The sequence below is a fragment of the Nannobrachium achirus genome (assembly GCF_963921795.1).
Source record: "Nannobrachium achirus genome assembly, chromosome: 1".
Lineage (NCBI taxonomy): Eukaryota > Metazoa > Chordata > Actinopteri > Myctophiformes > Myctophidae > Nannobrachium > Nannobrachium achirus.
In genome coordinates, this window is record NC_137810.1 from 60,063,090 (window position 1) to 60,079,380 (window position 16,291).

At 42.4% G+C, this 16,291-nt stretch overlaps 1 protein-coding gene across 1 annotated transcript in view; it reads left to right on the forward strand.

Moving 5' to 3' along the window:
• cpamd8 (C3 and PZP like alpha-2-macroglobulin domain containing 8) overlaps nucleotides 1-16,291 on the forward strand; it is a gene marked incomplete at both ends in the record, with an annotated part of 183,858 nt that overhangs the window by 38,845 nt on the left and 128,722 nt on the right. The window contains 4 exons of the mRNA XM_080730669.1: nucleotides 4,700-4,849; nucleotides 5,552-5,713; nucleotides 6,766-6,908; nucleotides 13,238-13,300. Of these exons, the coding sequence (XP_080586795.1) occupies nucleotides 4,700-4,849; nucleotides 5,552-5,713; nucleotides 6,766-6,908; nucleotides 13,238-13,300 (518 nt within the window). The remainder of the gene's footprint in view (nucleotides 1-4,699; nucleotides 4,850-5,551; nucleotides 5,714-6,765; nucleotides 6,909-13,237; nucleotides 13,301-16,291) is intronic.

Below are 16,291 nucleotides of genomic sequence, written 5' to 3' on the forward strand. Positions count from 1 at the left end.
TTTCAGTCAATGGGCTGGATTCTCAAAATTCTGTCGTTTGGACATCATGGATATATCATAGAACAGTGGTTCCCACACTTTTTAGCTCAAGACACAAAAGAGAAATGAGATGTTTGCCCGGGAACCCAAACTTGTGAAAATAGCAGATCTACAAGCTCACAAGCTTGTAGATCAGCTATTTTCACTACTTCTTAAACATTTTGTTTTCTAATTTATGGAGTTTCTATGATTTTTATTTATTTATTTATAAATAAAATAATGTTTTGAATCTAGACTGCACTTTGTCAAGGTGCCAAATTGCGCCTTGTGCACTCGTGACCAAGCAGAGCATGCAAGTAGCCATGCATGTTCACCCATTTAGAACGGTTACACATTATAGTGTATCATTATTTTATTTTATTTTAACTATTGAAAAATAGCAGATATACAAGCTCACAGCGCGGCACCAAGTGCCGCACAGTGAACTTGTAGATCTGCTATTTTTGAAAAATCGTGAAAATTTGAATTTTGACCCGATAAGAGTCTTTTGAATCCTTCTAAGGTTTTTTGAAAAACCTCTATTTCTATGTCAGCATTCTGGCTAGCCATCGTCAAAGAAAAGGTCCTTTTCACTTAACTGGAGCTCAGTTAGTCTGTTCTTGAGAGACTACTATGTCAGTGGTTCTCAAACTTTTTCTTGTCATGGACCCCCAAAATGATATGTATTTGGCCATGGACGCCCATCTCAAAATATTTAGTTCCAGGGACCACCCAGAAGCAAAATTTCAGTTACAAACGTTCGCTTTAAAAATACATATATTCAAAGATTTGCACACATTTTCACGACTTTTTCAAAAATAGCAGATCTACAAGCTCGCAGCGCGGCACAGCTTGTATATCTTCTATTTTTCACTGGTAAAGCATTCAATAATTCTAGGCCTAAATGGGTAAATAGAGCCTGCCTGTTTGCTCAGGCAATAAATTGAATCTTGACCATCAAGTCCAAAAGTCTTGTCAGCTCCTGTGTCTAGTTGAGACAAGATCTAAAGTCTCAACAGAAGAGCAGGGAGACACAACACAAGCACCCCAATTGTATGAGTTATATTGAATTAAAGGAGTAGTTCACCCCCAAAATGACTTTCTTTCTATAAATTACTCACGCCATGGAGACTTGAGTTCAACAATAACTTTTTCTATGTGTTGCATTCCTAAGACAAAAATGTGATTATAGTGAATGTACCGCCATTGATTCGGATGGGGACCCGAATGCATTTGGGTCCCCATCCAGAATCAATGGGGGTACATTTATTGTAATCAAATTATTGTCTTAGGATTGCGACCAAAAAAAAGCCAAAATATATAAGTCTCCATGGCGTGAGTAATTTATAGAAAAAAAGTCATTTTGGGGGTGAACTACTCCTTTAACATACTCTACCGTCTAAATTACATTATTCCTAAAAAGAAAGTTACATAGTGCCGCTTTAAGTATTCAAAAGTACAAATTACAAAAGTGCATTTTCTTTTATCAATGCATTGCTGTTTAACAATTCACATTTTCCAAAAGATGTCTCAACTCACCCTGCGAGCAGTGCCGAGCTCAAGGGCTCTTTGGTAGTTTAAGTCAGGGGTTTTCAAAGTGGGTGACGGGGCACCCTGGGGTGCCGCGACGGCAGTCCAGGGGTGCCGCAAGATCATTTGATAATATTTGGAATTTATTTGGACACTTGAAAAAATATTTAGTATCATTTTAAACTTGAAGTACAAAGTTATTTTCAGTCAGTTCTAACCAAAATGGCTATTATCTCAACGTTTTCCTTGCAACATAATCACTAAAATATCATTACTGTCAGGCAGAAACCTCTGTCGCACAAAACTAGTGAAAACAGCCGATCTACAAGCACAGTTGTGTGCTTGTAGATCTGCTGTTTTCACTAGTTTAGTACATTTTATAGATGATAAATACAAAACGAACCGTTTTGGACATACAAGGTTTCCACCCGACAATGACGATATGCTATAAATATAAGGTGCTGGGAGTGAAAGTTATAAATGTAGGGGTGCCTCGGATTTAAAAAAATATTTATGCGGTGCCCTGAGACAAAGAAGTTTGGGAACCCCTGGTTTAAGAAACACAAGATCATTGCTTTAGAATTATGGAGAAAGTTTTCGTTTACAAAGCAAAGTACGGATTAAACTACATGAGCCAGCCACTTCTCACATATTCCTTACAATGTATATTATGGAGACTTGTTGAGATGTAAGAAAACCACATGCATTCATCTTGGAGACACATGTCCATCCATAGAGTGTCTGTAAACAAACAGCTGTGTTGGCCTGGGAGAGCTCCCCAGTTCCTGCCTGCATTAGGCCTAGTTAACTCCCTGAAGTATTTATGGCTCCCTAGTATGCTATTATGACAGTGTGTAGTGTGTGTGTGTGTGTGTGTGTGTGTGCGTGTGTGTGTGTGTGTGTGTGTGTGTGTGTGTGTGTGTGTGTGTGTGTGTGTGTGGACATGGTAGGGCAGAGGAGATGAGCGGGGGGGTCATGACAGGAGAGAATGACAGTGGTGGTGGTGAAAGGAGGACAAGCGGAACCCAATAACGGGGCTAATTTCTGTCCCTTGCGCTTTGCGCTTTGTTGAAAACTGGTTTTGAAGTGTGAAAGTTTATGGCCCGACTCTCACCCGCCTCTCCTTCCTTCTCTCAAGGTTCTCTTTCAGAAACCTGTAGTTTCCCACTCTCTGTTTTCTGTTCGCTCCTCAGCACACGACTGAATGGGTCGCTGCAGGGACGTGCTGGGCCCCTGATTCAGCCCCAGCCCGGGAAAAAGAGTTGTAGAGGCCCTCATTGTGCACTATAGAGAGAGATCTCTCTCTATAGCGCTGCTGCTACTCAAAGATATGCCATTTCAGATCATGACAAGTGACAAGATGTGGGCCAATTACATGAGTTATATTTCGTCGTTGTCGGGTGGAAACCTTGTAGGTCCAAAACCGTTTGTTTTGTATTTATCATTTAAAAAATGATTTAAACTAGTGAAAACTACTTTTGTGCGATGGCCTTGTATGATGAAGCAGGGCTTTGCTTTGCGAAAAAATGTACAAATTTGAAACTTGGAGATACAAGATTTCTGCCCGACAGTGACGATTTACTTTGTTGGCCGCCCAGCCCCCAAAATGGAACGAAGGCCGACATTTTATTTGTAATTTTTTCGTAATGGCCGGCCCGGTCCAGGCCGGGAATGAACCGGCCGTTCGGGAGTTGGCCCGCTTTTCCCAATGGCCAGCACGTCCCTGACACGACTGAATGGGTCGCTCAATCTTTACGATAACATTCTACAATACTCTCGCACCTCTTGTTTCTACATCGTGGCTTTGCAAGAGGAGAGCTGTCTATGACGTTTTTTTTTTGCTACTTGTGTTTAGGGATGGGACGATATGAAAATGTAATTTCCCGATTATTGTGACCAAAGAAATCGTGATTTACAATATTATCGTGATAATCAAAATATCCCCAACATCCTTTATCCTGGGGCGGAACATTTGCCCAAAAATTGCACGCGTTGTGAGCTTGTAGGTCAGCTACTTTTTGGCAAAGAGATTTGGTAGAGAGTGAAACAAAGACTGTATCAAGTACGTATTTATAAGTATGTTTTACCAATAGAGGGTTTAATTGCTACCGGATATTTAATATGCAGCTCGGCAAATACAAGATGAATTGATCCCAGTGCATGACAGAGGACGATATCACGATAAATTAAATCTCCACGATATGATTATCGTAAGTGTTTTTTATCAAGATGAACGATAATATCGCTTATCGTCCCATCCCTACTTAGTCCCCCCAGGAATCCGCGATCACAGAATTTATCGCGGAACTTGCGACCACCCGCGGCCATTCGGGGACTTTTCTGACGGCCGCGGAATAACAGTCGCGAGTGACAGCAGAGCGGCGGGAGTAGTTATTACTACTATTATAAAACGATTTGTAGTGGTTTGGCCAGTGGCCACCTCATACAGAGCCTGGGGGAATAGCTTAGCTTCCCTCCTGCTAGCACTGACGCTGGATGGTCCGGTCCCACATTCGTTCCTGACAGAAACTGTGTCCTGAACTATAGTTCCTCTCTATGCCTCTATGGTCCTGGCAATAACAATGCTAATGCAGAATAGAATAAATAAATATTACACCCATACTAGGTAGTAGGCAGGCTATCCTCTAAAATGTGGTTACTATGGGCATGGTTTGGATGACAATATAGTCTTTGCAACAGAAAGTAATTATTAAAAACAATAGCAATTAAAAAATAATAGATTTAATATTAGATTTTTTTTCCTCAAAAATGATTAACCACTAATTACAATTAATTGTAGCTATTTCATGAAGGGTTTTACTTGATTGTTAGAACTATATCATTTTTAGCTTGATAACTGGTTATTTTAGGTTGTTTTTTAATGTCCACGGAATCAAGAAATGTTCTCTGCAGAATTCCGCAGAATCAGGATTGTTCTCCGCGGAATCAAGACTTTTTCCCCGCGGATTCCTGGGGGGCCTACCTACTTGTGTTTGACACTATAGTATGGTGAAGCAGGCCATTCATTTACACAGACATAAAAAGTGAATATATGGAGATTAGAGCTTTACAGCAAGGACATACCGGTAGTACAGCTCATGATAATGAATGCATTGTGTGTATATTCATTATTGTATTGGTTGATTCCCAGGTTTCTGTGTCTGTGTCTGCCAATGAGTCCATGCCAGGAGACCCGGTGAGCCTTCGTCTACGAGCAGAGAAGGGTTCTTGTGTATGCGTGGCGACAGTGGACAAGAGTCTCTACCTCCTAAAACCTGACTTCCAGCTTAGTCCAGACAAGGTTGGTTCTTTTACTAACAAAACAGATATGTCTGTCCCTATTAGTATGAACAGCTGCAATACCGCTGGGTGACCAGAAGTGCACTGTTGCGCAGCCTAGACCAGGGGTCTTCAACGTTTTCAGGCCGGGGACCCCCAAACTGATGGGGAGATGGAGCAGGGACCCCCTACCACCTCGTAGGGTGGGGGGGTCGGGGCTACGACATATTTTTTATTTTAAACATGTACAAGTTACAGCGAGCAGGGTGGGCCGTACCACTACCATTTTCTAAACATACTAGGCCTACTTATTAACTGAGAACAAATGTCAATAATATCAACAATATGTCAATTGCATAGTAATCATGTATTCAAGCTATTCAAAATGGATAGAATCATGATTTATTTTTGGAAAATGGCAAAAAAAAAAAACATTTTTTGAAATCCTTTTTTTTTTTTTTTTTAAGCAATAATTTCGCGGACCCCCTGCAGTACCTCCGCGGACCCCCTAGGGGTCGCGGACCCCCTGTTGAAGACCCCTGGCCTAGACACACACAACTGAACTGATGGTTTGATTTTTACAAAACCTAGAAGTCTTTATCTTGGTCCTTCAAACGAGTATTAAAAGGTTTTAACAGAGAAATCCACTCCAGTGAGCCATGGCAGGTTTTTCCCTCTGTGTTCTAAGACCTGTATGTGTGTGTGTGTTTCCGTTATTGGGCAGGTGTTCAAAGAGCTAGCGGACTTTGACGTGTCGGATGCATTTGGCGTTCCCAAAGACGACGGACACTTCTGGTGGCCCGGGCTGTCGTCCCGGCGACGGAGGCGCTCCTCTGTGTTTCCATGGCACTGGGACATCACTAAAGACGCCCGCTTCGCCTTCACGGTGAGAGAAAACAACCCGTGTCAGACAGCAACATATCGTTGTTGTCGGGTGGAAACCTTGTATGTCCAAGACCGTTCGTTTAGCATTTATCATTTGAAAAATGATTTAAACTAGTGAAAACCGCCGATCTACAAGCACACAACGCCTCGCACCGCGAGGCGTTGTGTGCTTGTAGATCTGCTGTTTTCACTACTTTTGTGCGACGGCCTTGTATGATGAAGCAGCGCTTAACTTTGCGAAAGAACATACAAATTTGAAACTTGGAGATACGAGGTTTCCACCCGACAACGACGATATCCTAACACGCGTTCTGGTCAGGGCATTAACGACTTTGATTTTTGCAAGTCGACTCGACTCCGTAAAAAGTTGACGTCATCACATCACACACAACCCCCCAATTATTTTGGGGGGTCTCCAGATGATTGACTTAATGTGAAACATTGTTTTCTCTCTCAACTGTAAACAAACCAACATAAAGTTGAAGTGTATAGAGGGTATCAGCACATTTCTAAAGTGACAATTTAAGGACTTTTTTATTACCTCTAAAATGACAAATTAAACATTGGCCAAATGGTCAAATATTAGAGGCATAAATTGTGAAAATAGTACATGCTCACAACGCCTCGCGATAGATCTGCTATTTTCACAATAGAATCTATTGTTTAATTTTTTTTTCCAACTTCGACTTTCGACTTTCTCTGGTAGGAGTCGACTTGTGTAATGAAGTCGACTGAGTCGACTTGTCGACTTTTTCGTTAATGCCCTAGTTCTGGTATTACTGTACTTGTGAATCCCTGGACCCCGGCCCCTCCCCTCATTCATTCGCTAACAAGTTAATTCATTCATACTCCCCACTGTCTCATGGTCGAGCTGGAAATCTGTAATATCACACCAGAGCCACACCGCCAAACTAAATGCAATATCATTGCAACAATGGTAAACGGTTATTCCTGAATAAATGTTTAATTGTTGATGACGATGTAATATAAACGTGTGTGTGTGTGTGTGTGTGTGTGTGTGTGTGTGTGTGTGTGTGTGCGTGCGCGCTATAGGAAACAGGACTGGTGGTGATGACAGACATGGTGAGTCTGAACCACCGGCAGAGTGGTGGGATGTACACAGACGAGGCCGTCCCTGCCTTCCAGCCACACACCTCCACCCTGGTGGCAGCCATGCACCCTCGCCCTGTGCCCAGGTACAGTGTGTGTGTGACAGCGAATTTTGATTTCGTTTTAGTCATAGTCTTTTGAATAAACTGTAATTTAGTTTTAGTCATAATTTAGTCACCTGAAAAGTATTGGTTTTAGTCTAATTTTAGTCGACTAAATAGCATAAGATTTTAGGCGACTAAATCTACAGTTGATTTAGTCGACTAAAATGTATTTTGGCAGGCCTTGATGGTATCGTAATGACTGATTTTTACACTTGGATGTGTGCTGAAAATAGCAGATCTACAAGCTCACAACGCGTCGCAGCGCGACGCGTTGTGAGCTTGTAGTTCGGCTATTTTCAGCACGCAACACCTGAGAGCAACCAAACATAAAATGACTCTCTTCTCCACCAGTCCCTCCCTAATGTTTTAGTCTAGTTTTTATTTTGTTGACGAAATTGTCAATATATTTAGTCTTAGTCTTAGTCACCACAGCTTAGTTTTTGTTTAGTTTTCGTCAGTGAAAAAAACACAGTCGACAAACATTTTTCGTCATAGTTTTAGTCGACGAAATCAACACTGGTACAGTGTGTGGGCCTGATTATGTGGACATTCCATGATAGCTTTCTGCTAGCCTCGCGTGGCCAGACTGTTGCCGCCCCCAATTTGCAAAATGCTCCTGTCATACAGTCTGGGAGACGGAGGTTCTGATCACGAGTATCCGGCATGAGAAGCGATAAAGCGGATGTGAAGCCTCCTCCCCACTTCCGTTTCATTTTTACGGTCGCACACATTTATCCTCATATAACCAGTAAGACTCCCTAATCGGGAGATAAGCGACCGTCAGGTCGCTAATCGTCCTGACGGTGGCGCTATATGGGACAGATCCATGTTGATGAGATGAGTGTAGACATATTGTGTACCGATTTGCGTGATTAGGGCAAAATCTGTAGGAGTTGTGTCCAAAAATGTGTTTTGCAAGAATGGGCCTCATGGTGGCGCTAGAAGAGGGCTATGTGAGAAGTTTGGCTTGCAAGGAGTGTGTGTGCAAAATTTGGCATGGATCGGGGCAACGGTTGCGGAGATATGAGCAGGGCAAAAGTGTGACGTGTGACTGACGGACGGACAGCCGGTGTGACGGACAGCCGGTGGAGGTTTTGATAGTAAATGCGACCTGACGGTCACAATCACAGTCACTTTATTTGCAATGTCAACAGCTTAGAGCAGATTTTTTTGCCACACATAGAGCAACAAGGCAGCACATTTAGATCAATAGACAAAGTACAAGTCAATGCAGTCAACAATCAGTCAATCAATGAGATTATACATTTCAATGTTGATTATCTATTCCTTTTCAAAAATGTTTACACTAAAAGGGCAAATGGGATTTGGCCTTCAGGTCAAAATCTTCCCTATGCCTCACAGCTTTTTCATGTTTTTCAAAGAGAGAAAGGGGGATGTCTAAAAACAGCACACCAAAGACCATCTCGATATCAGGAGTAATTGTAGTCCCGCAGTTTTTAAGTTCCTCCAACGTTTCGTTACGTTTCAGCATTTCTTGGTGGAATTCTTTGTTGGCAGCCTCCAGGTCACAGTTGAAAGGGGACAGTACATTGTTTTCATTAAACATGTCTTGGGGAAACAGTTGTGTTGGCGAGTAATCTGTGGCATTTGAGAGACGCATACGGTGGAGTTTGAGAGCCATGAATATTCTGTCCACGAGCATGAGGTTGAAAAGACCGACCCCGCTTAGCTTTTCGCGCTTGGGGTTCTGTTGGTAGGTTTGGCTTGTTTCCTCTAGCTTCTGGAGGTACCTCTCTGTCTCCTCTCTCATCCTGGCCGGGTTGTTCGCTATATGCGGGACAAGCCTCAGGTACTCGCTCACCAACGGGACAAAGGGGAGTTGCGGACCACCAGGCTCTTGTAAAAACAGGCCCCGGATAGGTCCAGAGTCTGGCACCCACTGTCCCTTCACCTCTTTGGCCAGGGTGTCAAACAGCAGCGCCAGCGACAGGGCCACCACCCATGGTGACCTTGCCCTCCCTGCCGAAGGTGGTCCTCAGGCGTCGGGTGAAGTCGCCCAGCTCCGACGCGCTCAGCGAGTTCTGCACGTCTCTGTAGTGGTCGCTCAGGTGGACGGAGGAGTTGAGAGAGAACAGCAGGTTGTTGACGAGAGGATTGGGTGCGTAGCCTGGAACGGGGCAAATGTCACCCGCTAGAGAAGACAGATGCTGGATCATAGATGGAGGGCAAAGCATAAAAGCGAAGATGTTTCCCATGTTGAAGAGTAGCAAATCAAACAATAAAAAAAGGAATGATTAAGCACAGTCAGTTGTCCTTCTTTGTGGGCAACGACCTGCTTGTCTCCGCTCTCTGTCTGGAATGATTCAGATGGAGCAATTGTGTGTATTTTTATGTATGACACGGGTAATAATTTACAGAGTGCAAACTGTACCAGACTAGAATTATTGATCTCATAAGCATGAGAAAGGAACCAGTTTAACCCTGCAAGACCCAAATTAATTTTTACTGGCCAAAAAAAATAAAGAAAATCAGATGCTGTTGTAGGAGTCCTAATCACAGGAAAATGTAATGTTAAAAAATTAATAATGTTTTTGTAAGGTTTTATAGCCATACATCATAAATCATGCTCTAATTTGCATTTTGGGGATATTTCTCACAATAATAACATATGTACATGTTCTAGACATTCTAATGATCACGAAAAAATATATTACAGGCATTTTACTTATGTTTTAGTGAGGAATAGCTTCAGTTAAAAAGTGAGATGTTGTTCGTCCAGACGCTGGAATTTCAACTTCTCTGGGAGGTGGTCAGCCCCTGTGGGGGGTATTTATATGCAAATATCGTGGCCAATGGCATTGTAATACTAAACAATAGGATTTAATGGTGATGTTAATGTGAAAAAAGAACAGGAAAACTAACTATAACATTTTTTTAAAAATGATTTAAAAAATGTTGCCAAAAAGCAACACTGGGCCTTGCAGGTTAAGGATAAAAGTATGGTTTTATTTATTGTTGACTATGAATGTATCCTGTACCTCGACTTAATAAATAATTCAAGTACACAACCGCATTAATTTAGTCAAAATATAGAAGTCAAATATTACTCAACTACAAGTGAATGTTGCTCACTCAAATATTAACTTGAGTTAAGCTGCTGGTGAGGCACCTGCTTTTAAAATACTTAAAAGTAATTCAAAGTATACTTCTTTTTGAATCTCAATGCATGGCTGCATTGTTTCTTCAGCATAGAAGATGTGCACGTCACCCTGACATATCCATAAACAAACCCGATATATCAAGAAAAATATAATTGCGGTGTAATATCTGGGTCTATTGCACTTAACTTCAAAAATAATGTTTTAGGTTTTAATGGGAGACTGATCTCTGCCAATATTTAAAAACTTAGGTGCGCGCGCGCGCACGCACGCACGCACGCACGCACGCACGCACGCACGCACGCACACCCACACCCACACACACACACACACACACACCACCTCAGTTCTCCTAACTTGAGTAGTTTTGATCAAATAATGGTACTTATTACTCTTACTTGAGTATTTTATTCATGGGAGTATAAATATCATATATTATAGAGTGCCTGTGTTAAAATAAGTACATTTTCTTTTTTAATCCCAGCACGTAATCAGAAAACATAATGAATGCACTGACTTGCTTAGATCCACTATGCTACACTAAACCTAATGCCTGCAGAGAATTTACACAATAGTGATAGCTTCATCTCTCTATCAGCTAAGGGGTCCTTGGTCTGAAAAAAAAAACATTTGAAAGCTAGTAAGCTATGCATAAAATAGTAAATGGTGCTTTTATATAGCAGCCTTTATCCAAGGCGCTTTACAGAGATTGTGCATTACATGCACACACATATTCATACACCGATGGCAGAGGAAACCAATGCAAGGCACCAACCTGCTCACCGGGAGCAACCGGGTTCAGTCTTGCTCAAGGACTCTTCGACACTAACTCTGGGGGAGCCCGGGATCGAACTGGAAGCCACTGCATACAGTATGCATACTGTATAGATAAGATATGGAACATGGTGCTATATAGATGGCCTTTACCTATTGGTTCATTGTTGAAGTTAGAGTTAATCATTTTTACTCTATTTCACAATGATGTCACTTGCTGGAAAGATCAGTTATTTTCTGCAAGTGACATGATCATACTATAATATAAATTAGGTTAAAAGCTGCATTCTGGGGCCCCAATGGCCTAGTGGTTACCCTACTATTACTACTACTATTATAATTTCGGGGCTGACAGCGGACCTTTAAGTAAAAGTACCAGTAAGACTCCCTAATTGGGAGATAAGCGACTGTCAGGTCACAGCTTGATTTTAGGCCAAAATGTATAGGAGCAGTGTCCAAAATCTGTGTTTGGAAAAATCGGCCTGAAGGTGGCGCTAAATGGGACAGATCCATGTTGATGACATGAGTGTAGAGCAAGTGTGTACCGATTTGCGAGATTTTAGGGCAAAATTTGTAGGAGCAGTGTCCAAAAATGTGTTAGAAAAAATCAGCCTGATGGTGGCGCTATATGGGACAGATCCATGTTGATGACATGAGTGTAGACATACTGTGTAGCGATTTGCGTGATTTTAGGGCCAAAACTGTAGGAGTAGTGTCCAAAAATGTGTTTAAAAAGATCGGCCTGAAGGTGGTGCTAAATGGGACAGATCCATGTTGATGAGATGAGTGTAGACATACTGTGTACCGATTTGCGTGATTTTAGGGTAAAAATTGTAGGAGCAGTGTCCAAAAATGTGTTTTGCAAGAATGGGCCTCATGGTGGCGCTAGAAGAGGGCTATGTGAGAATCGAGGTGGCGGTTGTGGTTTGGCAGGCAAGGAGTGTGTGTGCAAAATTTGGCATGGATCGGGGCAACGGTTGCGGAGATATGAGCAGGGCAAAAGTGTGACGAGTGACTGACGGACGGACAACCGGTGTGACGGACAGCCGGTGGAGGTTTTGATAGTAAATGCGACCTGACGGTCGCAACAACACAACATGAGATATCTGTCTAAACACCTGAACATGGCCAAATCGCTCTGTCTTCTGGTCTGTGGAATGTAAAATAAAAGCACTATTTACCTATAATGTGCGGTTTTCACTGTTGCTACACTTAAAAATACAAAATAGTTGTGAACCCATAGTCATATTCAATCATATCTATGTAGATATTTGGATAAAAACTTAGGTATATATAGTAGGTACTTATCATTTTGTAATGGACGATTTACTTTTCGGGCAAGTGGGCAAGATCTTTGGGCAAGTAGAAAATGACCTGTACTTGCCCGACGGGCAAGTGCCTCTGAGACCTTATTGTCAACCCATGCATTCAGAGATTGTGGAATATTTGTCTGGCTACACAAGACTAGAATTTTGGAAAGAGTTCACATAAAGAAAAGAAAAACGTTTTGTCTACAATGACTTGCCTGGAGGGAAGCAAGGTTGAAGACGGTCAAGTGCCTAAAGTGTTGATAAGCTTGCTGTTCCAAATGATTAATCCTCTAACTTTTTGGGCTTTGCATTCATAAGTGTGTGTGTGTAACACATACTTAACACACACAGTGAAAGTAGCTAATATGCTTCACAAAAGTTAAAGTTGGGAGGCGTGTCGACAGCTGACCAGACAGTGTGTTCCAACACGCTGCTATGAAAACGTCCCTTTCTGTGTTGCATGTCCTTCTCTTCCTCCCTGCTCTGAGTCACTGTCTCTCTGCTATCTAAATTAAGCAGATTTCTTTTTTTTATACATATATATAAAAAAAAATTGGGCGCTTTTTGCCTTTATTGACCAAGGGAGGTCCAGTAGACTGACAGGAAATGTGGAGAAAGATGGGGAGTGACATGCGGTAAACGTCGTCCGGATCGGGAATCGAACCGGCGACGCCGCGGCAACCATGACTATGTGGCGGTGCCTATATGGTATGCGTCTTGACCAGTAGGCCACCGGACGCCCCAAGCAGATTTTATTTGAAAGTTACAAATAAAAGAATATGCATGATGAAAACACCCCGATCAATATTTTGTTGTGGTTAAATAAGGTATGTGAACCAAGAAGTGGAAAAACAAGGTAGAGGGGAAAAGAAGACTCGGGGCTCAGGGGTTGCTAGCAGGTCTAGGCCTTTGTTCCTTCATGCCACAAATAGCTTTCATTCTAGGGATGAACATAAAACACATGGTGTGACTTAGAGGATGTCGGTGTGGATTACGGAATAATACATTTTCCAATTATGGCTTTTTTCCTCTCTTTATTGTGAGCCGAGCTGCTCGCAGCTGAAGGCCTTTTATTGATGTCAGCTTGTGTTTCTCCGTTCGCTTACAGGGCAGAGAAGCGCAGACGGACGTTCTTCCCGGAGACGTGGATATGGCACTGCGTCAACGTCAGGTATTTGAGTCTTCTTTGTGTGTGTGTGTGTGTGTGTGTGAGCACGCACACATGCGTGCTTGTGTGTTTTGCCGGTATATCTCTGAATACATGAATGCGTGCACGCCTGTACTTGCATTCTCATCAGGGACGTGCTGGGCCCCTGATTCAGCCCAGGAAAGAGTTGGAGAGGCCCTCATTGCGCGCTATAGAGAGAGATCTCTCTATAGCGCTGCTGCTACTCAAATATTTGCCATTTCAGATCCTGACAAGTGACAAGCCAGTAGGCCAATTACTGTACATGAGTTATATTACGTCGTTGTCAGGTGGACAAAACCGTTTGTTTTGTATTCATCATTTTAAAAATTATTTAAACTAGTGAAAACAGCCGATCTACAAGCACACAACGCCTCGCACCGTGAGGCGTTGTGTGCTTGTAGATCGGCTGTTTTCACTACTTTTGTGCGACGGCCTTGTATGATGAAGCAGGGCTTTGCTTTGCGAAAAAAATCCAAATTTGAAACTTGGAGATACAAGGTTTCTGCCCGACAGTGACGATTTACTTTGTTGGCCGCCCAGCCTCCAAAATGGAACAAAGGCCGACATTTTATTTTTATTTTTTTCCTAATGGCCGGCCTGGACCGGCCGGGAATGAACCGGCTGTTTCGGGAGTTGTCCCGCTTTTCCCAGTGGCTAGCACGTCCCTGAGAGAGAGAGGGAAGGAGGGGGGGAAGGAGAAAAAGAGAGAAGAGGAGAGATTCAAAGCTGGGCAGAGGAGGTGTTAAAAGCCACCAGATGAAAGGTGGAGCGGTGGGAAGGAAAGTGTGGAGCCAGGGGTTGGGAGCGGAGGTAGTGCAGGAAGCACGGAGGTGTGAGTGAGCGCTATGTGTAAAGTGGCATATTCCGTTCCGGCGGCGTCCGTCCAGCATTTCCTCCCCGTGGGTGTGAATGTGCCTGCCTCATTTAACCCATTGAGGCCTGAGATTATTGAATGCTTGTTAACTATAGAAAAATAGCAGATCTACAAGCTTGTAGATCTGCTATTTTTGAAAAAAGTCGTGAAAATGTGTGCAAATCTTTTGACTTGTATGTATTTTTAAAGCGAGCGTTTGTAACTCAAATTTTGCTTCTGGGTGGTCCCTGGAACTAGATATTTTGAGATGAGGGTCCGTGGCCAAATACATTTAATTTTGGGGGTCCTTCACATGAAAAGGTTTGAGAACCACTGACATAGTAGTCTCTCAAGAACAGACTAACTGAGCTCCAGTTAAGTGAAAAGGACCTTTTCTTTGACGATGGCTATAGCCAGATTGCTGACATAAAAACATGGGTTTTTCAAAAAAACCTTCTAAGGATTCAAAAGACACTCATAGAATCGGGTCAAAATTAAAATTTTCACGATTTTTCAAAAATAGCAGATCTACAAGCTCAATAGTTAACACCTTCTAAGCCAAGGGGAGCCCCTTAATGTTAAAACCGTACTATATCGCACATCCCCCCAGGGACTCTCAGCCACGTCGTACATTCCCGGACTTTGTCTTTAAAACCGGAATAAAAGCTTTTGATCCGAAAATCGGCGATCGTCTAACCTTCCCTAGTCACCACTCGTGCACTGATAGCTCATGCAGACCGTGCATGAAGCAGAGGTGACGTCAGCGCCTCTCCTTCTCCAAGGCACCTTCCACCCATCCGTTTACTGTCTACACACTCGAGCTCCTCCTGCAGCCATGCTTGGGGCTATGCTAGCGAAACTTTTCAGTTCTGTTCTTCAGTCACACATGGACTATTTGCGGGGACATTTACGTGAAAGGATCGCGCACGCGAAACGCACGGGGACATCGACGATCGGCCAAAACCCCCATTCTATCCCAACGGAAATCGAGAAAATCATGGTGAGTTACTGGCCTGGGGGGGAAAAAAAAAGAAAAAACAGCGGCGCTGTTCAAGATGGAGGGGCTGCGGGGTCATGTTTATAAACATAATATTATGTCTCAGATCACAATACAATAATAGAAATGTCACGGCTAATCTACCAACCACCATTCTATTTCGGACGTCAAGGTGTTAAAGATGATACACCATGCATTTAAAAAGTATTTGTCATATTGTTTATGTCCCAAAAACGTTTTTCAAAAGGTTTGAGGCTAAATCACCACTCCTGAATAGAGAGCCTCTCTAAAAAAAATTGAAAAAAGATTTTTTTTTTGTTGAAAAAAATAATAAAAAAAAATGTTTTTTTTTTTTTTTTTTTTTTTTTTTTTTTTGTGATGATGACGTCACAATCGGCAGATAACGTCACAATCGGCAGCAAATCTGGATAGCCTGTTTTGAGAACCCGTGGGATACTTTTAACCTTCGCCTTCTCAAAACCAGAGAAAGACACAACGGTCAGAAATGGGACTTTGTGAGGATAGAAGGTGCTAGTGGGACCCCAAAAAAAGGTTTTAAAATAGGAAAAGTGAAATTTCATGGTGTTCACCTTTAATTTTCAATAGTTAAAGCATAAAATAATAATACACAATAATGTGTACCCGTTCTGACTGGCTTAAACTGGGCTATCTTGGAAGAGCCTCGCTTTCTCAACAGCTCCCTCCATTCATTTCCAGCCAATATAAATGAACTGCCCTGTAGATTTCCATAATGCTTGATACCTTTGGACAACACTTTTGCTCTGCCTAATTTCCCATGCGGTCCAAGCGCTTTGATTTCACTTATTGAGCGTCTTTAATTCAATTTGTTTGTAGTTTTGATCAAAAAGGCAAGGGTGTGCTTTGCAATGTTTCACGTTTTTTATTATGCCCTGTGAAAGCCTGCCAAGACCAACATGAAATATGCGTTGCCAATAAATGATCTCAGCCTCGCTTCATTCACGGAGACGGATGGGGTCAACACCTGCCTGTTCTTCGCACCTATCCATTATAAAGTCTTTATAATGGTTATATTGGCACAGGTGTTGGTGTTGACACAGGTGTTTCCTATATAAAATACTCAAACTGGACTGTTTTGTCAATC